General features: G+C 31.0%; 8 protein-coding genes across 8 annotated transcripts; 4 read left to right on the top strand and 4 right to left on the bottom strand.

The window, feature by feature from the left end:
* Positions 1 to 78: 78 nt before the first annotated feature.
* Positions 79 to 4,064, top strand: LOC116772369 (mismatch repair endonuclease PMS2). The gene is made up of 8 exons (XM_032664537.2): positions 79 to 291; positions 438 to 597; positions 669 to 812; positions 970 to 1,171; positions 1,262 to 2,713; positions 3,049 to 3,247; positions 3,326 to 3,475; positions 3,727 to 4,064. The coding sequence occupies exons 1-8, from the start codon at positions 205 to 207 to the stop codon at positions 3,793 to 3,795; spliced, it is 2,463 nt and encodes an 820-aa protein (XP_032520428.2). The 5' UTR covers positions 79 to 204; the 3' UTR covers positions 3,796 to 4,064.
* On the bottom strand, positions 3,872 to 7,031 carry LOC116772370 (glutamate-rich WD repeat-containing protein 1). Its single transcript, XM_032664538.2, has 7 exons — positions 6,632 to 7,031; positions 6,395 to 6,554; positions 6,068 to 6,286; positions 5,498 to 5,634; positions 5,276 to 5,430; positions 4,476 to 4,693; positions 3,872 to 4,032 (listed from the first exon to the last, which is right to left on the bottom strand). Exons 1-7 carry the CDS (start codon positions 6,940 to 6,942, stop codon positions 3,895 to 3,897), a joined length of 1,338 nt encoding a protein of 445 aa, XP_032520429.1. The 5' UTR covers positions 6,943 to 7,031; the 3' UTR covers positions 3,872 to 3,894.
* A 249-nt stretch (positions 7,032 to 7,280) lies between these two features.
* On the top strand, positions 7,281 to 10,162 carry LOC116772766 (pentatricopeptide repeat-containing protein 1, mitochondrial). The gene is made up of 4 exons (XM_032665061.2): positions 7,281 to 9,069; positions 9,144 to 9,313; positions 9,535 to 9,706; positions 9,831 to 10,162. The coding sequence occupies exons 1-4, from the start codon at positions 7,522 to 7,524 to the stop codon at positions 10,071 to 10,073; spliced, it is 2,133 nt and encodes a 710-aa protein (XP_032520952.2). The 5' UTR covers positions 7,281 to 7,521; the 3' UTR covers positions 10,074 to 10,162.
* On the bottom strand, positions 10,084 to 14,975 carry LOC116772767 (eukaryotic translation initiation factor 3 subunit L). The gene is made up of 10 exons (XM_032665062.2): positions 14,836 to 14,975; positions 14,498 to 14,593; positions 14,265 to 14,429; positions 13,683 to 13,906; positions 13,298 to 13,430; positions 12,557 to 12,697; positions 11,927 to 12,214; positions 11,506 to 11,691; positions 10,682 to 10,915; positions 10,084 to 10,298 (listed from the first exon to the last, which is right to left on the bottom strand). The coding sequence occupies exons 1-10, from the start codon at positions 14,869 to 14,871 to the stop codon at positions 10,164 to 10,166; spliced, it is 1,638 nt and encodes a 545-aa protein (XP_032520953.1). The 5' UTR covers positions 14,872 to 14,975; the 3' UTR covers positions 10,084 to 10,163.
* Positions 14,976 to 15,619: 644 nt separating this feature from the next.
* LOC116772769 (thioredoxin, mitochondrial) lies at positions 15,620 to 16,551 on the top strand. The gene is made up of 2 exons (XM_032665065.2): positions 15,620 to 15,919; positions 16,200 to 16,551. The coding sequence occupies exons 1-2, from the start codon at positions 15,738 to 15,740 to the stop codon at positions 16,462 to 16,464; spliced, it is 447 nt and encodes a 148-aa protein (XP_032520956.2). The 5' UTR covers positions 15,620 to 15,737; the 3' UTR covers positions 16,465 to 16,551.
* A 2-nt stretch (positions 16,552 to 16,553) lies between these two features.
* On the bottom strand, positions 16,554 to 17,385 carry LOC116772768 (uncharacterized protein C7orf50 homolog). The gene has a single exon (XM_032665064.2). It carries the CDS (start codon positions 17,237 to 17,239, stop codon positions 16,556 to 16,558), a length of 684 nt encoding a protein of 227 aa, XP_032520955.2. The 5' UTR covers positions 17,240 to 17,385; the 3' UTR covers positions 16,554 to 16,555.
* A 609-nt stretch (positions 17,386 to 17,994) lies between these two features.
* LOC116772373 (triadin-like) lies at positions 17,995 to 21,491 on the top strand. The gene is made up of 5 exons (XM_032664541.2): positions 17,995 to 18,328; positions 18,556 to 19,038; positions 19,155 to 19,295; positions 19,520 to 19,622; positions 19,704 to 21,491. The coding sequence occupies exons 1-5, from the start codon at positions 18,137 to 18,139 to the stop codon at positions 19,763 to 19,765; spliced, it is 981 nt and encodes a 326-aa protein (XP_032520432.1). The 5' UTR covers positions 17,995 to 18,136; the 3' UTR covers positions 19,766 to 21,491.
* A 616-nt stretch (positions 21,492 to 22,107) lies between these two features.
* Positions 22,108 to 23,512, bottom strand: LOC116772374 (uncharacterized). Its single transcript, XM_032664542.2, has 4 exons — positions 23,352 to 23,512; positions 23,031 to 23,281; positions 22,606 to 22,760; positions 22,108 to 22,491 (listed from the first exon to the last, which is right to left on the bottom strand). Exons 1-4 carry the CDS (start codon positions 23,493 to 23,495, stop codon positions 22,280 to 22,282), a joined length of 762 nt encoding a protein of 253 aa, XP_032520433.2. The 5' UTR covers positions 23,496 to 23,512; the 3' UTR covers positions 22,108 to 22,279.
* Between the last annotated feature and the right edge of the window lie 4 nt (positions 23,513 to 23,516).

The following is a 23,516-nucleotide window of genomic DNA, read 5'->3' as shown; positions in this document are numbered from 1 at the left end:
ATTAGTACAAAATATAAATAGGTGGTAACTTATTTTTTAACTGTGCACATAGCGTTGTCAATTGAATGTTTTAATTTTTATAACTATTAACTGGCGGGAATCTGAAATCAATTTTTTACTCCTTAATCTTTATCAATTATTTAGAAACTGTTGTTATAAAATATAATTGAAACTTAAAATAGATGTACGTTAAATTGGTAAATCATGGAAGAAACAAATATACAAAACAAGCAAATCAATACTATTAAACCAATTAACAAGGATGCTGTTCACAAAATATGTTCTGATCAAGTAAATATAATACTTACCCTATATATTCTACATTTGTTAATTTTACTAGTACTAGGCAAGAATAAATGAAATATTGTGACTCTTAATAAAGTTCAATTTTATAATTTAATTTTGTCGCCTCGCCAATTTTCCTATATTATTTATAGGTGGTTCTTAGTTTAGCAGTAGCAGTGAAGGAACTAGTTGAAAACTCTTTAGATGCTGGGGCTACTAATATTGAAGTCAGACTTAAAAACTATGGCACAGAATTAATAGAAGTTTCAGATAATGGATCTGGTGTAACTGAGGATAATTTTGAAGCTTTGAGTTGGTATATCCTTGTTATGTTCTCTACATTTTTCATCATCGGCAATTAACTAACATTACCTTTTTTTTAGCCTTAAAATATCATACATCAAAATTAAACGATTACTCAGATTTGCTTGGAGTATCTAGCTTTGGCTTCAGGGGAGAGGCTTTAAGTTCACTATGCTCTTTAGCCAACCTTACAGTAACAACCAGACATGAAACAAGTAAACATGGTGAGTAGGACTTATTGGATAATCACCATTGTTTGCCTTAATTTTACTTACATGATTAAATAATTATGTAGCATAAATAGTAGGGAGATAATAATATGTAATGTATTAATATTTCATATTTTTGTTATGATAATTCCTTTTGAATTTTTTTTTTTAGCTACCAAAATTGAATATGATCAGAAAGGCCATATATCAAGCAAAACACCTTGCTCCCGTCAAGTGGGAACAACAGTGACTTTAACCAACCTTTTCTATACATTGCCAGTAAGACAAAAAGAGTTTCATAAAAATGCAAAACGGGAGTTCAATAAAATGACCAGTCTTTTATATGCATATTGTTTAATTTCTAAAGGGGTAAAGTAAGTAGCATAGTTAAAATCTATATATTTTAAAATATTTATTTAGCTCATATTGAATATCTGTATCAAAGTTATATATTTAAATTACAGAATAACATGTAGTAATCAAACAAACTCAAATTCTAAGTCACTAGTTGTTGCAACCCAAGGCTCTAATTCCTATAAGGATAATATTGCAAGTGTGTTTGGAGTTAAGCAATTACAAAGTATTCTAGATGTTAAAACTGAGCTTGTTTCTAATATCAAAGATAATATATTCAGAGGACTATCGGGAGAAGCAAAGGTAAATGAAGAAAGTATTAATATAGAAGACATTGAAATTGATTTATCTGAAGATTCCAATGACGCCCAAACTGATGAAAATAATTCAAGTCAAATACCATTATCTCAAAGATCACAGGGTTACAAAAATATACCAAATCCTGTTGAGCTCACAGGATATATCTCTTCATGTGCTCATGGTAGTGGAAGATCAAGTACAGACAGACAATTCTTCTATGTCAACTCCAGGCCTTGTGAGCCGGTGAAAATTATTAAACTGATCAATGAAATATATCGACAATACAACCCACATCAGTATCCATTTGTATTTTTAAATGTTAATATTGAAAGAACATCAGTTGATGTAAATGTGACTCCTGATAAGAGGAAAGTATTTTTAACCAAAGAGAAAGCTATATTGGATGTTGTTAAATGCTCTCTTTTGAAAATGTTTGAGGATATTCCTAGATCTGTTAAAGTCGAGGCTCCGTCCATTGTCGCTGCGGTGAAAACTGAGCCCGAACTTTCTCAGCCCAGGATATTTCAGTCATTTCTCAAACAATTTAGCAACAAATCAAGTTCTATCAAACCTAGTGAGTCTAACAACCCTGATAAATGTGAATTAAAAAGGAAATCATCTTCAGTTTTGGACAATTTTATTCAGATAAAAAAGACTCTTGTTACAAAACAAGAAGATAATTTAATTGAAGAGGAAACTGAAGAAAAATGTATGTTAGATGAAAATAAGGAACATAATATACTAAATGTATCTACTGAAGAAAATATTGAAAATGCTAATGAGAGAAATTGTAATAATTCTTTGGAAAATAGAGATACTACCATTGTTGAAGAATCTCATACTATTTACTGCAATACTAAAAGTATAGAAACTACAAAACCTAAAGGAAATAAAGTGATAACAGATAAAGAACAGTTAGGCAAGACTGTGAGAATGGAAGTCACATTAAAGACGTCTATGGAACAAATAAAAAAACTTTCTGATACATATAAAAAAAATAAAGACAATTCAAAACCGGATAGAATAAGATTCAAGACTAAAATAGATCCAATATTTAATAAGAAATGTGAAGAAGAATTAAGTAGGGAAATAGAAAAACAATCTTTTAACAAAATGAAAATTATTGGTCAGTTTAATCTAGGCTTTATAATAACTAGACTTGATGACGATCTTTTTATTATTGATCAACATGCTACGGATGAGATATATAACTTTGAAACCTTACAGAAAACTACAGAACTTACGAGTCAAAAGTTAGTTATGTAAGTGAAGAATCCTGTTCTAACATCTTTGCCTATCAAAAATTTAATGAAAACTATGATAGTAAACAAAAATCGTATGTAGCCTTTTTAAGATGAATATTTAAATTTCGTATATGTAGTTTCTCATGATTTTTATCTTTTACATAATATATAATAATCTTTATAATATTTTACTGACACAATGTAAAGCCAAACAAAATCATAATTTTACAGTCTTTATAGAAATATATAAAACAAATAACAATATGAAAGAAAAATTAATTTTATATTATTATTAAAATCAATTTATTAAAGCTTAATATTTATTTATATGTTAATGCTTTTATATTTTATAGTCCACAGCAACTTGAACTCACTGGGGTCAATGAACAAATATTAATGGACAATCTAGATATTTTCAAAAAGAATGGCTTTACTTTTGCAATAGACGAAACTGCTGCCCCTACCAAAAGAGTTAAACTTTTAACTCTTCCTATGTCCAAAAATTGGATATTTGGAAAAGAAGACATTGAGGAACTCCTATTTATGCTGAAGGTTGATATAAAGCACATATGCAATTGCTTTTAATAATATGTTTATAAGATTTTTACGAATACATTTGTCCTTGGGCAGGAAAATCACTCAGAATATTGTAGGCCGAGCAGAGTAAGAGCAATGTTCGCGTCCCGAGCGTGCAGAAAGTCTGTTATGATCGGAACGGCGCTCAGTAAGGGAGACATGAGAAAACTAGTTGACCACATGGCTGAAATAGACAAGCCTTGGGTATAAATAAAAAAAATACTTTGCGTTTACTCCTGGTACAAGATAAGCCGGTATTTAGGTATTAAATAAGCAATTGTCCCAACAAAGGCGGGACCCGATAGCGAAATTTTAAAATGGGTTTATAGTACATTGTATTTATTTGACGTAACATAAGGGTAATACAGTAGACTCAAATATACAATAAGAAGTCCATATTGATTTGCATATAAACTTGTAGCTTAATCTTAAGTAATATTGAATTGTTTTTTCAGAATTGCCCTCACGGAAGACCAACAATACGGCATCTCATAAATCTAGCGATGGTACACACTGTTGACTAAAGAATTATTAAAATGTTTTATAGATGATTAAATCATGTTCAACAAGTATACCAGTATAGTTAATAAATTAAGCTAATTGTTGTTTGTATATATTTTTTATTATACACTTATAGTTTTAAATATATTGAATCCTGTATGTGCAGTTGTCACTATGACGCCAGGAATTTGCTTGTGCCAATGAAGTTCCTTAATATCTGTTTGTCCTTGATGAATAAAAAGCAATTGTGGTGGTAAATTCTGTAAAGACAAATGTGCTTATATGATAACAATTTAATTTGTTTCATTTATATAACCTACCTACTTTATCTATTCAATTTAAAATAAGAATGTGCCATGTACACATCATTTTTTTTTTGTTCCTTCTGTTAGGTATATTTATGAACTAGTAAGATGTTGTGGAAATTGAGAAAATAGTCAATAGAATAGAACTTTATATTTGAAATTTAATAAACCTAAATTTTTCAGATATAAAATGCTTTTGTTTTTTTAATTTTAACCGCCATTTTTATAACAACAATGATAAAGGAATAAATGAATATTTAACTTTCAAAATAAAAAATATCTTGTTACAAAATTTTGAAAAACTATAAATGAATTGACTATTGATTTATCAATAAGAATTAAATTATATTTCACATATATAATTATCGCGTAAAAAAATTTAGGAAAAAATTAAATACCTTTAACTCTTCTTCCACTACTTCTTCATCATCTCTTTCAACAGCAAGGTCCCACAGAGCGACTTGGTTATCTTCTCCCGCTGAAGCAAGCACACTGGGCTCTGTCCAGTGCCACTCAACTGATGTGATCGGCGCAGTATGATGTTTGAAAGTACCAACAGGCGTACTGCGAGTGAATTGTCGGAGATCCCATATGTGGAGAAAACCATCATCGCCACCTATATTAAAACCAAAAGTGTTAGTATGGTTAGATAGCTCTTGACAATTGATTTCTTTTTGTTTGCAAGTTACAGGCCTTGCTGAAGGTATGGTCTCATTAATTTTGGTATACATACTAGAGATATGAAGTGCTATTTTTGGATAGACTTTGGAACTAATTAACTAACTCAGGACTAATACTTTCAAATATGTTACACAATAAATATGTTAACAAAATGGGAGTGACGTCTATATTCACGTCACGTGACTTAATGCGAAATACAATTGTGATCACGTTTGAACTACAAGGAATTCAGGGATAATTTATAGCCTTTTTCTGATTTTGAGCTAATTAACTGTAAAGTTTAATCAAAAACTTAACTAGTTATTGTATGTAAAACTGACAAACATCCATTTATATATATACTGCTTCACAAAACCTCGAGTGTTGTGCATGACTGTTGTAAGATCAATTATTCCCACATATGAAGTAAATTAGGGTGATCCTATTCATGTTTTAACAACAAATACCTGTCTACAAAGAATATCTGTGGACATACATTTTTATTGATTGCAATTTTTAAGAATTATAAATTTCTTACCGCTAGCTATAAATGGTTCTTTTCTATTCCAAGATATAACATTAATATCTCTCTCGTGAGCATTTTCAGCTGTCAACATACACGCTTTGTGTGGTGGTGCTCTTGTGTCCCATATTCTGATAGTTCTATCAACTGAGCAGGTAGCCAGGACATTTCTGAAAAAGTATATAATTTTAACATATTCATTAAGAAAATAATAACAAAGTTTGCTGCTGCACATACTTTTCATTAGGTGACCATTGGATATCTTCCACTGAACTTGTGTGTCCAACTAAGGGTCTTTGGTCCACTGTCCAAGTACCAGCCTCATTCGGCTTCCATATATGAATGTCTCTTCTGCAATCACCTGTTGCTAATACCTGAAAACATTTCCTAAATATTTACATTGCAACACATAAAATTAATAGTCTTTTTTTTTACCATACTTATAAGTCTTTTTCATGAATTATTCACTTTAATTATAAATATCTTTTTATTTAACATTTTTACAGAAGTCAAATAAACTTTTAACTATACAACAAATTAAATGTAAAGATAATTTCTCTTTTGAATACAGATTGTCAATATTGGAAAAATGACAATTTTATTAAAAAAAAAAAAACATATTTAGACAAGATTAAATGAGATCTGCCTGTGATCACAGTTGCTCCAAAATAAACAAAACGTTGGGAATTTATTGCTAAAACAAAATTATAAACACAGTAAATACAAAAAATATGAGTCTTATTTAGGAAGGATTTATTAAAAACACTTTCTATTAAGGTAAGCACACCAATTTTGAATACTACTTACTCCTGGCTCAGTTGGACACCAGTCCATGCCAAATCCTTCTTGTTGGTGTCCATTGAATGAATATAATGGTTTCACTGGATTAGACACAGTGTCAAGATTGTATCTCTCAAGTAATGCTGGTTCATCAACTGCTTGTAATTGCTGAGTAATATTCCACACATCCACCCTTCCTAATTCAGACCATGTTGCTGCCAAAACTGAGTTTTTATAGTTTGTGGTCTAAAAATTAATACATGATTAACAATTATCACTAAAATATGTCAATTTATATAATGTTAAATATGTGTGAATGGAATTATGGTATTAGTTTAGGTGAATTTCACTTACTCTTATTCTATTCACACAGCCCTGGTGTTTGATAAATGCAAAAGTCATTTGTGGTTTCTTTTCTTCATCTTCCTCTTCGTCATCATCATCCTCATCGGATTCTTCTTCATCCTCTGGTTTTGCGGTGGTGTGTAAATTTGACATTTTTACAACTAAAACACTAAAGATCTTAGATAAATATAAGGTCTACTTTAACATAGTGAAGACGGAGGTATAATATTTTAAGGTTATACATACTTATTTAAGTGAGCGCTCGAGGCTTGTGTACCGGCAACCAAGTAAGCTGTCATGGGAAATTGTTGACGATCATTGCCTAAGTTGTCTGTGATTATATCAAAACTAAGGCATGGAGCACCAGTTTGTGCTTGGTGCAACATAACATAAGCTGATTGATCACAAATTAAATGCTCATCTTCTTGTAAAGGCTGGTCGGGAAGATAGGTCTTAGGACGTGAATCTTCTTCGGTTTGGTCGCCTTCTTCCATTTCATCATCTTCGCTTTCAGACGAGGTTTCCTCCATTTGCTCTTCATTCTCCAAAGTTGACATATTTAATATATTTTTTTAGTAATTAGAATATATCCTAAAGACGAACACGTGCGCATGAAACCAACTTTAGTCACAATTGACTTCTGGAAATGTCAGTGTGACAATTTGTTACTGTTTACTTCATATAATATAGTTTGATCTTGTAAATTTAGTGTTCAAAATTTAATTATACTATTTAAAAAATCCAAAGAAGAAATTTTAAAAATACTTTTTTGTTAGTCCTTTAAAAGTAGAATTATTTATAGGTCTTATTCTTCAGTTTCACTAGAAGATATATCGCCATAGATTATTAATTATAATATAAAGTATAAACTAATATTCCGATATCTTGTGACAGGTGACTGATACCGATCCACACTTTCGTGATAAATACTTAGTAAATAAACAGAATAAGAGATGTAGGTTAGATTAATAATTTTGTAGGTTGGAGTTTTAAGTACCTCTTGCTTGATTTAAGTAAAGTTTTAATTAGCCTTTAAACAATTAAAAAAAGTACTTTTGATAAAACTTTTCATAAAATTTTCAAACGAAATATAGTATATAGTATATAACATATAGTATATAGTATATAACAAAATTATGGCATTTCGTTGCTTAAACTTACTGAGAAATTTAAAGAACAACAGTTCAACTTTACTACGACAAAGTTTATTATCTACAACTACTATAACGAATATAACTCAACAAAAGATACAAAACATCAAAGAACATAAAACTGAAAATAACATCACATATTTAGAAGATCCAGACACCTTTGGAACCTTGTCTGGACAAAAAGTCATCAAAGAATCATTAGAAGATGAAGGAGATATACAGGAAGAAAAGTATTTGCAAGAACAACCATTAAAATCTCAAAAGTTAACTATTAAACAGTATGCAGACATAATAAAGCAATATTTACAACATAAAAGGATCAAAGAAGCTATTGATGTTTTAGAAACACGTATGCTTAAAGAAGACAGAGTTAAACCCGAAAATTACATTTATAATATACTTATTGGCGCATGTGCTGAGGTTGGATATACGAAGAAAGCATTCCAACTATATAATGATATGAAACGACGCGCATTACGCCCCACAGGTGATACATACACTTGTCTCTTTGAGTCATGCATAAATAGCCCATATCCCACATATGGATTGAAAATGGCTACCCACCTTCGAAACCTTATGATAGAAAAAAATATTGAGCCTAATTTAACTAATTATAATGTTATGATCAAAGCATTTGGTAGATGTGCAGATCTACAAACAGCTTTCAAAATTGTTGATGAAATGATATCAAAAAAAATTAAGATTAGATCCCACACCTTCAATCACCTGCTGCAGGCTTGTATTACAGATAAAAATCACGGTTTGAAATATGCTCTCATCGTTTGGAGGAAAATGTTGAACATGAAGGAGAAACCTAATCTATATTCATTTAATCTAATGCTGAGATGTGTTAAAGATTGTAATGTTGGTACTAAAGAGGATCTTCTAGAAGTTATTGGAATCATTCAGGCAAGTTTACCAATAAGATCTGTAGAAAATTTGAAAGAACTAGAAGGACAGCAACAAAGATTATTATCTGGTGCTCCAAATGATAGAAAGATGACTGAAGACCAATCATTTGTTTATTCATCTAGTGATTCGGAAAGGAATATTATCACTGAAGCAAATGTAAAACATGTTAAACCAACAGACTTCTCAAAAAGCCATTCTGATGGAAAGTGTTCATCAACAACAGATCCTACAGATTTAGCAGTAGTTAATCAAGATCAAAACACATTAGAAGTTATTGAAAATTATAAAAAAACAACACCTCTGCCTAAGAGATATGCACCCAACTTACTTTCAAGAGTCGTACAAATAGATCAGGTGCTAGCGTTCCAAGATGTCAGTACATCACAAGAAAAATTTGCAATAATAGGGGGACAAGAAGATTTTCTCAATGAAATGGAAGTTTATTCTATTAAGCCAGACATTAAAACCTTCACACAGATGTTGCCTCTTATAGAAAACAGTACAGAAGCTGAAAATAAACTAATAGATACAATGAAAACATTGAAAATTAAAAGGGATATAGATTTTTATAATATGCTAATTAAGAAAAGGTGTCTCAGAAAGGACTATGACAGTGCCTTTGTAAGTTTTTCAAAGTCTTTGTTATTTATAATAATTACTACATTTACATTTGAATAATATTCCGTTTTTCATAGATGGTCAGGAATTTGATAGAAGAGGATAATTCAAGTGTGCGGAAACATCCATTCAATAAAAAACATAAATTAAAAATTGATGTAATGACATATGGCGCTTTAGCTTTAGCGTGCACTACAAGGGAAATGGCCGACAAATTACTTAACGAGATGAAGGAAAAACAATTGAAGTATGGATATATTTGTAAAATTTCCATTAAAACTGCCATTAAAAAACTTTAATGTACTATTACAATTCTTGTAATATACAAGAATATTTGATTTTTTTTCTGCTTTGTCTCTGGTGATAAATATTGCTGTAGCCTGTTGATTAAAGAATGATTGCTGGTATTATTCTCTAATAATTAAAAATATTAGATGTGGCTTATCACCTCAAATTCCTTGTTTTCAGAGTTAACATTGAAATGTTAGGAGCATTATTAAAAAATGCCGCCATTAATATGCAATTTGGATATGTATTTTATGTTATGGATATAGTTAAACAAGAAAAACTGAAGGTCAACACTGCCTTTTTAAGACATTTGGAGACTTTCAATGACAGATGTATAAGAAGTATAGAGAAGGTATCATTGATTCAACAATTATTCCATATCCGTAACAATAATCATATAAACTACAGGGTAATATATAAATAAGCTATTTAGCTATGTTAAGTTTATTTATATCATTTTTGTTTTTATTTTGTAGAATGAAAAAGAGAAGAGGGACAGTCCAGTACTCAAGGCGGCTTACAACAGGTTTAGTGACATTTATAATAATTGGATAAAAGATGTGAATGTGGAAGAAGCCTTGAAACCTGAAAATCCATGGAAGCAATTCACAGAACCCCATCCCGCTACAGTACAGAGAGAAAATTTCCAAATAGTTGAACCAAAAAGGTTTTATAAGAAAAAACGTCACTACAAACCATATACGCCAAGGTTGAAATAATACAAAAATATTTATTCATGTTATTTATTTGCTGTTGCTTTTCTGTTACATTTGTGAAAAAGATACAAATATATGTACCATCAGAGACATTTATATTTTAATGTGGTGCAGCTTGCGGTTCAATTCCTCGAATTTGAGAAGCTTGCGGATGAAGAAGTCGCCGTAGCGATGCGCCACTTTAGTGTCGGCGATGTGGATCATGTCGTTGTCGATAAAGAAGTCCAACTAGAAGAATAACGTATTTGTTTGCTAGGGTTATATTGATCTATAGAAATACAACTAAAGTAGAATGTAATGAATAATACGATACACGAATATTAACAGCAATTTCAACTATATCAGATAGTTCACAGTTTTTGGTCTAAAGAAAGTAAAATTCGACTAAGGTCAGAGCAAAGTGTGTTATACGCTTAAATTATATATATTGGATATAGCCTTATATTCTAAACGAAAACCAGAAGTCTTCTGTAATAGGTTTTTCACTGTCGGTCGTAACAAACTTATTGTCATGACAAACTTTTTCTAAGTGTTGAGTATGGACGTAACTATTGAGTTCTTGATAACAAAATATATACTTACATTAATGAATAAAGGAGTATAATATTTACCTCAGAGCCGCTCTGGAACTTTCCATCCAAACCGCTAGGTCCTTTAGTCCAGACCACGTTCTTCATCTTGTGTTTGAAGCACAACAAATGTATGGCGAGAGCGGCGTGTTCACGAACTGCGTCCCTCTCCCCGCCGCGAGCAGCGGACATGAAGGCGGCCAGCTTAGCCAAAGGAAGAGTCGTGTACAGCTTGAGGTAGGAACGGATAGTCGGAAGCATCTTCTGTTGACGAACCTATTTAATAAAACAGTTATTTACATATAAATTATCAGTTGAAATTATTTTGCTGCTACGAAGAGTATTCTGTATAATGAAAATTGAAAATGACGAGCACTGGGGTTGAGAGATTGAAACTTTGAACAGTGATATTGGTTTTATATCAATTAAATAAGAACATACTGTAAATTCATAATTTATAATGGTAATAACAACATGTTCGGTTATACACCTTATTAAAAGCTGTAAAATCCTAAAGCTCATCGACAAGCTTGCTATAGGGGTATAATGAAAAAAAAAAAATTAATAATACCACTGAGGTAGTAATAGAAATGAAATCGTCAACCAAAAATTTGTTCCAAAATTCGTTCTATATATCTAATTTATGACTTAAATCATTACTCACGATGAACAAAATAATCTTAAAAGTCATTTATTTAGAAAATTATTAAGTTTAAAACTTCTTCTGTCAATTTGCTTCTAATGCAGATACGCGGAATTATCCAATGCTAGTTACGCATATTTGCACTATCACCGACGGTATGATGGAAAGAGCAACATACATCAGAACGTCCTTACAAAGGTTCATTTATAATATTAATTCTGACCTCGTCCATGAACACCTGCGTCTGATGCTTGACGGCGTCCCGGCCGTAGTTGGAGCCCGGCTCGATGGGCGGCGGACAAGGAGATAGGAATTTAGGGCACGCGAATGTGAAACATGTTTCGAACTCGCCCAAGTCACCGTACTGCATCTTGAACATTTTCTCGTGATAATTCTTCTCACGGAGCACCTGGAATGCATATATGTTTGTAATATAACAATCAGATTTCTATAATGGACTATTTTATTATAGACTATTCATTATTATGCTATTTTGAGAAACATAAATTTATTTAATTCAAGTTATTTGAACAGCTCGGCCAAATAAGCGAAATTTGATAAATAAATGTATTAGTCGTTTTGTGCTCTTATACAAAAGTGAAGGTATGTCCGTCTATACCCAAGTAATACATTTATTAACAGACCTGTTGTATGGACTCATCGACACACTGTGGATGCAATACAAGACATATAGCCAGCAGATGATACATCTGTTCAGTTTGCTTGTTGATCTGATCATTCTGGTATGAACGCGATGAAAACAGCTGTTTCGTACGCTGCATGTACAACAGTGCTGATGACAGAGTGCGGATAGCGTCAGCATATCTCCTCATCATCATGTATGCGAAGCCCACATAGTATGAAGTAGAGATCTGGCAGGCCGGTACATGGGAATACTGGGATTTCTTGTGCAATTCGATGTTCTCCAACACCTGGAAGTAAAAGCTTATATTATTTTCAAAATTCACTATTTGGAATTCTATTTCTAAATTAAAACTTTTCATATAGTTTTATGTTTTCAAAGTAAATTCAAATAATAATACATTCTTTGTCTTTTTATAGCAAAATTTGGTTTTTACTTTCCTTACGTTATATAACTACAAAGTATAATTTTATTAAAAATCTATACAGGAAAACAAGCTCTAGTAAAACCCAAGTAGATATGTTTTTTAAATTTTAATAATCAAACTTAAAAAAATAACAGCAAGGACACTCAAATACTTTCCTTGTTATTTAGTTATATTTTTATGATATCAAAAATTTTGAAACTTTACCTTAATAGCTTGGTAATAGTCTCCGAGCAGTGAGTGCAGACGCAACAAGCCCACAAGGGAAAAGTAACCCAACATCTTGTAAAGGGAATGGCGACCAAATTCACCTGCGACAGAGTCGGGATCACCACCAGCTGCATACACCTGTTATAACGAAAACAACAAAATCAATCAATCTCAACCTAGAAGAAAAATATTTGCTAGTTATCCAGAGTGACAGATTTTATACAATCATAATCCTCTATTACCTTGATAAAATTTATATGGAATCAGTTCTGAAACTATCCGTTAAATAAAAAAGAATTAAGATATTTGCATTTACACATAATGAAATATGTATTACACTTATTTAAAACCTAAACGAATAATGAATGTGGATTTTAACAAAATCAACAACCCCTTCATCTTTGGAACAGTTTAAACCTCTATTATTCCTCTTATAATTTTTTTATATGTACCTATCATCATTAATTTAAATATTTTTATGTATGAATTTATATTTATCATGTTATATGTATACCTAAATATTTTATAATATAAATTTTTATTAATTGGGATACACTATGCTATTATTTTTTAAACATTTGAGTATTTATTACCGTACCTTAAATTTCTTTTTCCTACATTATATGTAGCTAGGAAATATGTCTCAAAGAGATAAATTGTACATAGCAAGCTTCAATAAGTTTTAATAGTTAAAATTTTATTTTGCATCTGTTGTGCATTAATAAACATTTTTATTACCTCTAATTGGCGTTTGATATTGGACTTATCAACAAGAGAATGCAATACATTGAGTATGACCAGCACACTCCATGCCTTATTCTCAGTGTTGAGAGCTTCAATTTCAGCCTCACTAAGCTTGGTTGCACGGGACCTAAAAATATTAAAAAAATATCTATGTATAACCAGATACAAATACATATTTACAATAAATAACACATACAGTTTCATAAAAAAAAAAAAATTTAACATTACACAAAGTATTGTAAGAATTTTATAGTTACTTACTTACTTACTTGAAAAATTCCAAACATATTTTCTAGTAAATACACAAATCAAATATATATAAATATATATGTATGTACATAAATGCATATTATAATATACAAAGACAATAAAACATTACCTGTACTGAGCAAAAGACTGGAATTGGTAGACAAACTCATCAATGAGTTCCCACAGCCACTGGTCGGGCAGTTCCAGTGGAACGGGTGTCTCGGCAGAGAGAATGTAGTTGAACAGGTCACAGTAGTTATAGAATGATAGGAAACGCTGCTCAGGTTTCGGCCCGCCCGGCACACGAGCATAAATATCTCGGTAATACAACTCTTTGTAAAGGATCATGAACACCTAGAAAACATTTTATAAAAATTCTCAAGGATATATTTTATGTAATTGCCTATATCTCATTTTTTTTTTACTTGTGATTGCGAAACTATAAAAGAGATATTGTTGTGCTTCATTAATGTAAATATGTATATGGATGTACACAAACTTAATTTTTTACTGCATTTTAATATGCAAAACATTTTCCTACAAAAAAATTAATAGACTTGGATCACAATACAACAGTAGTAATACCGGAAAGGCTTGAAAACAGGAAAAAAACAATAATTTTATCCTACTAAAACTAAAATAACTTTAAAATTACAATATTTAAAGTGGTTAACAGTGATTAACTGATATAATGTCATTTCCAAACACTTACATGGTCATTATCTACCACCGGAGCCACTTCTTTCTCTGATGGCCAAGGTGTATTTTCAAAAAATTGCTCAGTGAGCTTTGGGAAGGTATTCTCATAGAGGTTTAAAATCTCAAATGTCACCCCTTCCGTGATCATGTTACGGAAGTACACCAAAAATTTCTTGACCTATAAACATTGTTATTAGAAATCATACCTTTTTTCAAGAAAAAAATTATATTCTAATAAAAACATACCATATCTGGCATTTGATAGTAAGATCTGTCATACTCCAAGTCATACTGGGGGTCTCCAGTGTGGGGTTCGTAGTCACCATAGGACTCGTAACCACCCTAGAATATAAATAGAAAAATAAAACGATTATAATCATAACTGAAACCAAAACATAAATATATTACCAATTCTTTATGAAAACAACAAAAACTGTAAATTAAAATTTGAAACAATTTAGGAGTTACTACTAACTATGACTAAAGTATTCAACATTCTATACGCTGTTAGTAAGCATAGGTTATAATAATTAAACTGAATATATATTTTTACTACACAACGAGACCTTAAAGCTATAACAAACCTCATTGTAGTCATCACTTGAATACATTGTAGACATTACTTTTATTTATATTAAAAGCCGTGTTGGCAAATTTAAGATGCCATGGATTACCAAGGCACAAGCGAGACACATGAAAGAATCAAGTTGTCAAATGTCAAAACGTTAAAAGCAGAGGTAGATAACAAAAAAGTTTATTATTTTTGCTGTGAATGTGAGTATAATCTACAATATACATATTTAACAATCAACTTAAAACAAAATTAGTCTAATAATATTGCTAACTATCATTAATTAAATTTGAGAACTTTATTTATTAAATTACTGTTGCCAAAGAAAAGAATTTAGCTTTTAAAAGCATGATTACTCGCCAGTAACTACTATTTGTGGATTTTTATAAATGCTACTGATTCCTGTGCGATTAAACAATATGAAAATGCTTTGTTACAACAGGCTTGAATATTTAGAATTTAGCGTAAAGCTTATTAGTGAATGGTAGCAGACACTAGATAGTACTTTACGAAATTTGAAATCATATGTTTTAATGTTTTCAAGAACACAAGATAGAAGATTTAAACAATTATCTGAAAATAAAATTACAGTATCAACGTTTTATAAGATAAATGTTTAATTTTTTCAAATTTCAAAATCAGTTTCTTTTATTATTTATTTCTACGGGATGATCTAGTGCCCTTAACTGAAAATGTAATATACTTGAAAGCTGGCTGGAAAAAATATTAGTGATCTTTATTTAACTTCAAAATTCTTATTAGAATTCTCTCACTTTTGCCAGCAGTAAAATTGACAGTTCACATGCCACTATTGACATAAGCAAATACACATTAATACTGCGAATAGAATTCATAAAATTTGTTGTTTCTATTACATCTTCATTGCAAGACGTCGCAGTCATAGTCACATCCAAAATGATCGGCCGAAGCACTACTCTGATAATGAGAAGTCCTTTTTATCTTAAGCCATCTTTTTATTTTAGAAACTTGTCAGTTTCTGCGTCGAAGAATGATATCATAAAAATCCAAAGTACAGATGACTTTAAGGATAAAGTTATTAACAGCAAGGTTCCCGTTGTGGTAGACTTCTTTGCTACGTAAGTATAAGTTTTTGAAAATAATATTTTAGAAGTTGTCTATAAATTCGCTCAAAACAGAGAAATGTATAATTATATATATTTAGTTCTATTTTCATACTCGGATATCTGACGTTGTGATGGTCTTCCTTTATTTTATTAGGTTTTAGGTTATCTGTAGGTTTAAAAATTGGATAATAAACATCAGCCAATGAATCAGATGTCAAATAATATTAACTATCCTTGTAATGCCTTGGATATTAATATATATTATAAACTTTATGATATTTATATATTACAGTTGGTGTAATCCATGCAGACTTCTTACACCGAGATTGGAGTCTATAATCTCCGAGAACAAAGGAAAAGTAATCTTGGCTAAAGTTGATATTGATGAACAATCTGATTTAGCTCTCGATTATGAAGTCAGCTCAGTACCAGTTTTAGTAGCTATCAAGAATGGAAAGGTTCAACAACGAATGGTGGGACTGCAGGATACTGACAAGCTAAGGAAATGGATTGAACAATTTGCATCTGAAGATTCCGAAGTTAAAATTAAAGCTTAGACATTGTTGATATTTGTGTGATGTAAATTATTGTTATTGTTACCAATGATGCAATATAGTTGCAATAAATTTTAGAAATCAAACAAAGGTTTTATTCTTCTAAGCATTGTATTAAACTTCTTGCTCTATTATACACTGAAGGATCAGGTTTACGGACTTCAGGTGTTTGATCAGTGTCTCCCGCGTTGTCGCCGTCTTTGTCTTGTGATGCAGTCCAATCATCCATTTCTTTAATAATCTTGTGTGCATCTGTCAGAAGCATGTTTCTTATATTGCCTTTAGCTGATTCAAAATACTCCAATAAAACTGGCCAGGATTCATCTGGGAGAAGTTGTGAAGAAAACTTGTTTTTGTACAGCCATACTTGTTTGGCTTTCATGAACTTCCAATTCTCCCTGTCATGTTTCCACTGTGATAGGTAAGTGATACATTGTGATTTTAATTGATCTTTAGCAGCAGATTGGGCTTCCGCCTGCCTTTGCGCATGTTTTTCTTTCTTCATTTGACGTATTGATTTCTTACCTTTTTTTTCAGTAGATTCTGTAGGAGCTGGTTGCTTCTTTTTCTTTTTTGATTTTTTTGGCTTGTTGTCATCATCATCATCATCATCATCGATGAACCGTCTTTTAGTACCTCTTTCGTCTTCTAACTCATCTTCGTTATCATTTTCTTGATCGTTTGCATTAGGTTCCCCTTCAGTATTAATTTGGGTAATATTTTCAACTTCCTGTGCAATTTGTTTTTTTTTGTTTTGCTTTTTTTTCTTACCACCCATATTTGTTCTTTTTATTTCTTACTGTTTCAATTGCTAAATGAAACTTAACAAGCTAAGTATAATATCAATTAACACTTCGTGCTTTAAAAATAAACATAACCTAAAATTATAAATGTGACAGTCGACAGAGCCCGCGTTAGACTCGTCTCGATTCTTTTAGATTTTAAGTTTGTTAAAAACATTGTACCAAAGTAATTTCTGATATAAGTAAAAAATAAATTTGTACAATAATTTTATAACATAATTATATATTTGGTTGTTATAAATTGAAATTCGAATAATATGTTTTGTTTAATATTTTTCCTAACAGATATGATATGGAATTAAGGGTAATAAAGCGTGATTAACTAAAGATATTAATAAAATTTGTTTTAATTACTTTCTTATTAATAAATCAGTGAATGAGACGAAAACTTTGGGACAGTTAATTATTAAAGATGTTGCACATAACTATAAAGTTGTAATTTGTTGATAAGTTATTCTTTTTAAAAATTAGGAAAGTTAGATCTTTCTTCAGATACAAGAAAGAAAATTTCTTCAACAGTAAAAATTTAACAACAATTAACAAAAAAATTAAAATTTTACTATATTTTTATATACCATGTACTGTTGGTATCTTAAGTTTCGGATGATAGTTTTAAGATTGAGTTTGATTTTTAAATTATATGTTTTCTTTTAAAAATATTTAAAAGACATGTCTTAATCAATTAATATTAATACACAGTAAAATATGGTCACACTGTCAGATTGCAATTTTTGGCACGTCACAGCCGCGTCATCATGTCTCCGTGTCTGCTTTTATCACTTTGAAATTAATTTATTCGACATTATCATACCTTATCGAAACGTTTTTATGTGGACTGTTAAGTAAAAACTATTCAGAAATTATTTTTTAATATGGAGTTGCTAAGGCAAGTGTCTCATACACAGTTTTTGTTCCCCGTGGCGGCAGTAGCAGTTGTTTTAATATGTGCTACTCTCGTATTTATATTCGGTTTCCACACCGCGGAGCAACCGCAATTTGATAAGTTACCTTTGGTACTTGATGACAGGAAATCTTCAAATAAGAAACGGAAAAACAAGGAAAAGGTATGTCACGACAACATAAATAGTATTGTTCTGAACCTCAGGAAGCAACTAGGTCGAAACAGCTCACTTTATTTTTAACCTTTAAACATATGCTTTAAAATAAAATGAAAAATTCGTTAAATAATTTTACACCGTTGGATATATTCTAAATATATCGTGGATTTTATCCACTTACATATATATATATATATATTTTCTACTTATTAAATTTGTGTCTTGTTTTATAGAAGTCGTCCCCTATTAGAACATCTAATGATGATTCAAAATCAAAGGCTGAGACTTCAAAAAAATCTCCACTAAAGGAGAAAAAAGAGGAGAAAGTTAAAGATGTTGAGAAACCAAAGCCCAAAGAAAAGGTTGAAGTCAAACTTGTCAAGAAGGAGGCAGCTGCTGACGTGAAAAAGGGCAAGAAAGCTAAATCAGCTGTTGATGCTGAGAAGCCTGCAGACTTTGATGAGGGTGTATGGGAGGAGGTGCCAAAGAAGAGTGATAAGAAGAAAGTAAAAGGCTCGGAGGAGAAGAAAGAAAGTCCTTCAAAGAAGAATAAGAAGAAGGTTAAGGACACTGAAATTGTTGCTCCTCGGCCAGAGCCAGTGAAGGAGTCCTCAGAAGTTATTAAGGTGTTGAGTGTCGAAGGTCCAGGTGTTGATGAGGAGGCTGCCCGAGCTCTTCAGGCGCAAGTGGAAGAGTTGCAGAGAGTCCTTAAGGAGGTACAATTATTTTAATAACTTCCATCATTACTTCCATAGACATCAACAATTTTTTTCAAAAATATTTTTATAAAATGTAGCTCACATAACAGTAACATTTTATTTTTCTTAATCAGGCTGAGCGTCTGGACCAAGTAGCGTCTGGTGAAGTTGTGGAGGATGAGGTTCCAGAAAATGAGTTGACTGAGGTCAAAGATCTTAGAAGTAACAAGAAGAAGGAAAACAAAGAGAAACAAAACAAGAAAAAGGCTTCAGAGGTAACAATAGCCACAATACTTTTTATAGTGAACTTCCATTACTATTTTAAACATTTTTTTCCATGTCCTTATACAGATTATTATTTATTTTTATTGTAAAACTTTTTGTTTTTAAAATTTGTTAGTTAACATCAAAACTATATTACTGCAGTAAAATTAATGATTCATAAAGCTTCCTTATAATAAGTCAAATATATTTAAGTCACTATTAAAACTGTTTTCAGGGTTCCGTTGTAGCCAAGGCACAGAAAGTGGAGGAAGAGAGTGTGGAACCATCCGAACCACAAGAGAATAAACCAGCCGGCCCAGTGTTTGATGAACTTGGAGGTATTTTAAATAATTTTAAATTATAGTTTTGATCTAATTATCCATTTGAATAGTATTGTATTGTGTTTCTATAACTTCCAGATACTTGGACAGATGCTAAAGTATCCAAAAAGGGCAAAAAGAAGGCTCGCAAAGACCAGTGAAGTAAACAATGTGAAGTGATTGTCAACCCTAGCTCAATGCCTCATAGAACTACAACTCTAAAATGTTTAATAGATTATATGACATACTTAAATTTCTTAGCGATCTTTAACCCATAAGATATGCGCTGTCATAAAATAGAACGATTGAATAATAATTATAATGGGACTGACATTACATTTGTAGATTTTTATAGTGAGAATTTAACATTTAATTAATTCAACACATTCATTTCGATTACGTCCATGATTACCTAGTTTCATATTTTATGTTATGACTTTGAATTTAATATTGTTTTCGTTAATGCATAATAGATATTTTTTTTTTATATATATTTTAGAAGAGTCATTATATTTTTACGAGGAAAACTTTCGGAATCTGCAATATTTTTTGGTGTTAGTTTTTTTTTTTTTTTTGCTTTGGCTTCGTGGACTATGTTTCGTAGCATAATAAGGGCCAAGGTATAATCTTTATCTTGTAGGTTTCCTAATACGACATTTATGTATAAAATAAATGTTCTAAAAATAACTTCTGGTGCTTGTAGAATAAGTGTCTTGACTCCATTCCATTTGTGCGTAAATCTTTAATTATTATTCCATCACATTGTTTTATTCGTTGTGATTATGACGTCATACTAACAATATACGAGGGTACAAAATAAAATTTTAAATTTGGACCAACATCATAGTCTCCGATTATTTATCTGTTTCATGTGTTGTTTTATCAGCTTGTGGATTTTCCGTCCATGTTTATTAAGTCAATGCTCTTTTGTGCTGAATTTATATAAATGTATAATAATTTATCACATAACCTTGCTGGCTCAGATGAACATCGATCTTTTATTGCAGATTCCTATTTTGTATACTAGTTGTAAGAATAAAATATCAAGTAATTGGAAATGTTAATTTTTTTAAATTAAGATTATAATTTTTTTTTTTTTTGGGTATAACATGTCTGAACTAACATTATTATTTATGAATAGTCTAAGTCTCGGAGCATCTTCTAAGTAATAACCAGCATCACGTTGAAGTCATTTGTAATTCGGATTTTTTTATGTTGGTGAATAAATAAATATAATGGGTTGTGTAGGCTGTGTAGGGAATGCTGTTTCGACTCGAGAAATAGAACTCAGGATTCTTTTATAACATTTTCTTTGATCTTAGCCCGGAGTGTTTGTATGTATCTTTACTTTGTTCTCTATCTTGTGATATGTTTGTGTCAGGAGGTAATTTTTAATAATATTATTATTTTTTTGTTGCAATAGTAATGTTATATGTAAGTCTCTAAGAGTATATTATAAAAGCAAAATTCCTTTACCCGGACTTGTGGTGTTTGGACCATAATAATTTATATTGTTATTTCTATTTCTTTAGGTGAGTTTGTTGTAAGGAAGATATTTGAAAAGTTTTATTTTCATTTGTTTGTGTTTCTTATTGTGCTCAGTTATTTATTTTTATTGGACATCTTGTACTTAGGGCCTAAAGGTTCATTAATAATCACAGTTGCGGATAGGTATCCCATGTAACGATCATAGTGTCATCATTTCTCTATGGATAAAATATATTTTTGGCTTCATATTTCTAGCAATAAAAGTCGGTTGTAGGTCAGCTGTTCGTGTCGCGACAGTGTTATCAGATTTAAATTGATAAGGGAAATATCTTGAGTATGTTAGGCTCTAAAACGTTGTAATATAAATATTTTTTTAAAATCAATAAAGAGTGATATTAATTTGTTCTTTTTATTTCAAATGGCTTCATTTAGTACGTTTTTCATATCTGATTTTAATATTGAAAACCATTTATTATTTTTTTGGAATTAATTTCAATTAAAAATAATCGTTCATGATGATTAGGCATCGTTTAAAGTATACTTTTTCAAGGAATCACAATATATTTTAAGTAATGGTAATAGAAAAAATACAAGTATAACTTAAAATCTAAAGATATACTGATGTTAGTGATGGCATAAAGGAAAGAAGGGAAAGACGAAGCAATATAAATTAGTATATTATTATTAAAAATTACAATAACCAACAGTCAAATAGCTTATACAAAGAGATTCAACTTAAATTACATACCTATATATTACCGACTAGATTATATGTATATGTTTTAAATTGTTGGCTGTATTCAAATATATATAAACTAGCATATAAAATGAATATCATCATTTCGGCATTTAGGAGAAGTTTCTAGAAGAAAAGACGGGCAGGATATGTATAATAAGATTATCTTGATAGAGATGTACATTTGAGTTCACAAACCAATGCTGATTAAAAATTATTACATACTATTGGGGCTGACTCCATATGCATATAGTGCAAAATAGCTTTAAGCTTGAGAGTTTTTTAATTATACGTGTCAAATAAATTATCTGATATCTTATTAATGGAAAAGTGAAACGGATTGAAATCGGCCATATTAATTTAAGTGATAGCGTTAAAAGTCAATCAATATTAAATGTCATAGCTGTCAAAAGTTTATAGCCTCGATGACAGTTATTGACTACAGTTATGTTTAATGTTCAGTGTCGCTTCTGGCGCCAGATTTTCTTGTGGTATTCCGTGTGAAGGCTGGTGCAGCACTCTTAGTGCGTTTCCTTCTCACTCGTCGTCGTACTCGTCGCAACTTGCTGTGTTCCGCTGGAGGTGCTTGAGTGCGAGTCTTGGTTTCAACTTCTAGTTTAAGTCGCGCGAACATGTCGTAGTTTGTTATCATACACATTTTACCTGAAATTATGATATATTTAAATGAGAAGGTTTTGATGTACGTATTATGAAAAAATAGAATTGATATTATAATTATCTTTATATGTTAAATGGTTTTGATAACAGTAAACATACCATTGCAGTACTCTTCCCCGCACTCTGCGCACGATACGATGCGTGTCTCCGTAACACCCGAGCGAGTTTTAGTTTTTCTAATCATGTTATTTTTCGCATGCTCCCTCTTTTCCCTGGCTTTAGTTTTCAATTCAGATTTTCCAAGTTCTATTAATCTGAAAAATATGCTATATCAATCCACCTATTTATGAATATAATATCGAACCGAAAAAGCTTTTTGTTACAATTTAAAATCCTTTCAATATTGGATGTTATACTTTCAAACTTACGCTTTAAATGGCAAAAGTAATAATCTCTTTCAAACATTATTTTAGTGTTCATCGCTAAAAATTTATATCTACCTATATTGGCGTTTACCACAATTTAATCTAGATTCTCTAATACAAACAATCTACTTATCTAAACACAAATTATCATGATCGTACCTGTTGAAATACTCTTCGTCAAGCTTAGATTTTGGTCTTATTGATGTAAGCATCCGCCATTCAATTGGCACTGCACAGAGTTCTTCAAATTTCAATCCTCGCATTTCCACGGGTACCGGGTCCATAAAAGTAAAGTGCTTTTCTTCATAACCACGTGTACCAAATTTTTCATAAGCACGAATTTCCTTTTTTGGTGTTTTAGTTTTCCGATCTTCTGGTCTATCTCTTATTTTGACATCTTCCGGCCGTACCTAAAAATAAATCGGAAATAATATCAATCATAACGACAAGTTTTTTATGAATAAGATTTTAAAATCCAACCTTTTCCGGCCTTGTTTTAAAGTCTGGAACTTTGTCCAAAACGGCACGATATTCTTCTGCAGTATTTATTGTAACTTTGGATAAATCTAGCATTGGAGCCTCATCTTTCTTTTTATCAAATAAATCGTCAAGTTTTGATGACATTTTATGAATCTATCTATCCAC

Source organism: Danaus plexippus, chromosome 12, assembly GCF_018135715.1.
Source record: "Danaus plexippus chromosome 12, MEX_DaPlex, whole genome shotgun sequence".
Classification (NCBI taxonomy): Eukaryota; Metazoa; Arthropoda; class Insecta; order Lepidoptera; family Nymphalidae; genus Danaus; species Danaus plexippus.
Note: the sequence above shows the minus strand (reverse complement) of the source record. Positions and strands in the feature narration are given on the sequence as shown.

Coding starts and splice junctions, on each gene's coding strand:
- LOC116772769 (XM_032665065.2), top strand. CDS start 15,738: ATGATCGGCCGAAGCACTACTCTGATAATGAGAAGTCCTTTTTATCTT. Junction 15,920..16,199: donor GTGGTAGACTTCTTTGCTAC/GTAAGTATAAGT, acceptor TATATATTACAG/TTGGTGTAATCCATGCAGAC.
- LOC116772767 (XM_032665062.2), bottom strand. CDS start 14,871: ATGTCTACAATGTATTCAAGTGATGACTACAATGAG. Junction 13,431..13,682: donor CAGTCTTTTGCTCAGTACAG/GTAATGTTTTAT, acceptor TAATATTTTTAG/GTCCCGTGCAACCAAGCTTA. Junction 10,916..11,505: donor CGCAGGTGTTCATGGACGAG/GTCAGAATTAAT, acceptor TTTATTAAATAG/GTTCGTCAACAGAAGATGCT.
- LOC116772766 (XM_032665061.2), top strand. CDS start 7,522: ATGGCATTTCGTTGCTTAAACTTACTGAGAAATTTAAAGAACAACAGT. Junction 9,070..9,143: donor AGGACTATGACAGTGCCTTT/GTAAGTTTTTCA, acceptor CGTTTTTCATAG/ATGGTCAGGAATTTGATAGA. Junction 9,707..9,830: donor GTATAAGAAGTATAGAGAAG/GTATCATTGATT, acceptor TTTATTTTGTAG/AATGAAAAAGAGAAGAGGGA.
- LOC116772768 (XM_032665064.2), bottom strand. CDS start 17,239: ATGGGTGGTAAGAAAAAAAAGCAAAACAAAAAAAAACAAATTGCACAG.
- LOC116772369 (XM_032664537.2), top strand. CDS start 205: ATGGAAGAAACAAATATACAAAACAAGCAAATCAATACTATTAAACCA. Junction 292..437: donor ACAAAATATGTTCTGATCAA/GTAAATATAATA, acceptor TATTATTTATAG/GTGGTTCTTAGTTTAGCAGT. Junction 3,476..3,726: donor CTGAAATAGACAAGCCTTGG/GTATAAATAAAA, acceptor TTGTTTTTTCAG/AATTGCCCTCACGGAAGACC.
- LOC116772373 (XM_032664541.2), top strand. CDS start 18,137: ATGGAGTTGCTAAGGCAAGTGTCTCATACACAGTTTTTGTTCCCCGTG. Junction 19,039..19,154: donor TGCAGAGAGTCCTTAAGGAG/GTACAATTATTT, acceptor TTTCTTAATCAG/GCTGAGCGTCTGGACCAAGT. Junction 19,296..19,519: donor ACAAGAAAAAGGCTTCAGAG/GTAACAATAGCC, acceptor AACTGTTTTCAG/GGTTCCGTTGTAGCCAAGGC.
- LOC116772370 (XM_032664538.2), bottom strand. CDS start 6,942: ATGTCAACTTTGGAGAATGAAGAGCAAATGGAGGAAACCTCGTCTGAA. Junction 5,635..6,067: donor GGTGTCCAACTGAGCCAGGA/GTAAGTAGTATT, acceptor AAATGTTTTCAG/GTATTAGCAACAGGTGATTG. Junction 4,694..5,275: donor AGAACCATTTATAGCTAGCG/GTAAGAAATTTA, acceptor GTTTTAATATAG/GTGGCGATGATGGTTTTCTC.
- LOC116772374 (XM_032664542.2), bottom strand. CDS start 23,495: ATGTCATCAAAACTTGACGATTTATTTGATAAAAAGAAAGATGAGGCT. Junction 22,761..23,030: donor GACGAAGAGTATTTCAACAG/GTACGATCATGA, acceptor CATATTTTTCAG/ATTAATAGAACTTGGAAAAT. Junction 22,492..22,605: donor CGGGGAAGAGTACTGCAATG/GTATGTTTACTG, acceptor TCATAATTTCAG/GTAAAATGTGTATGATAACA.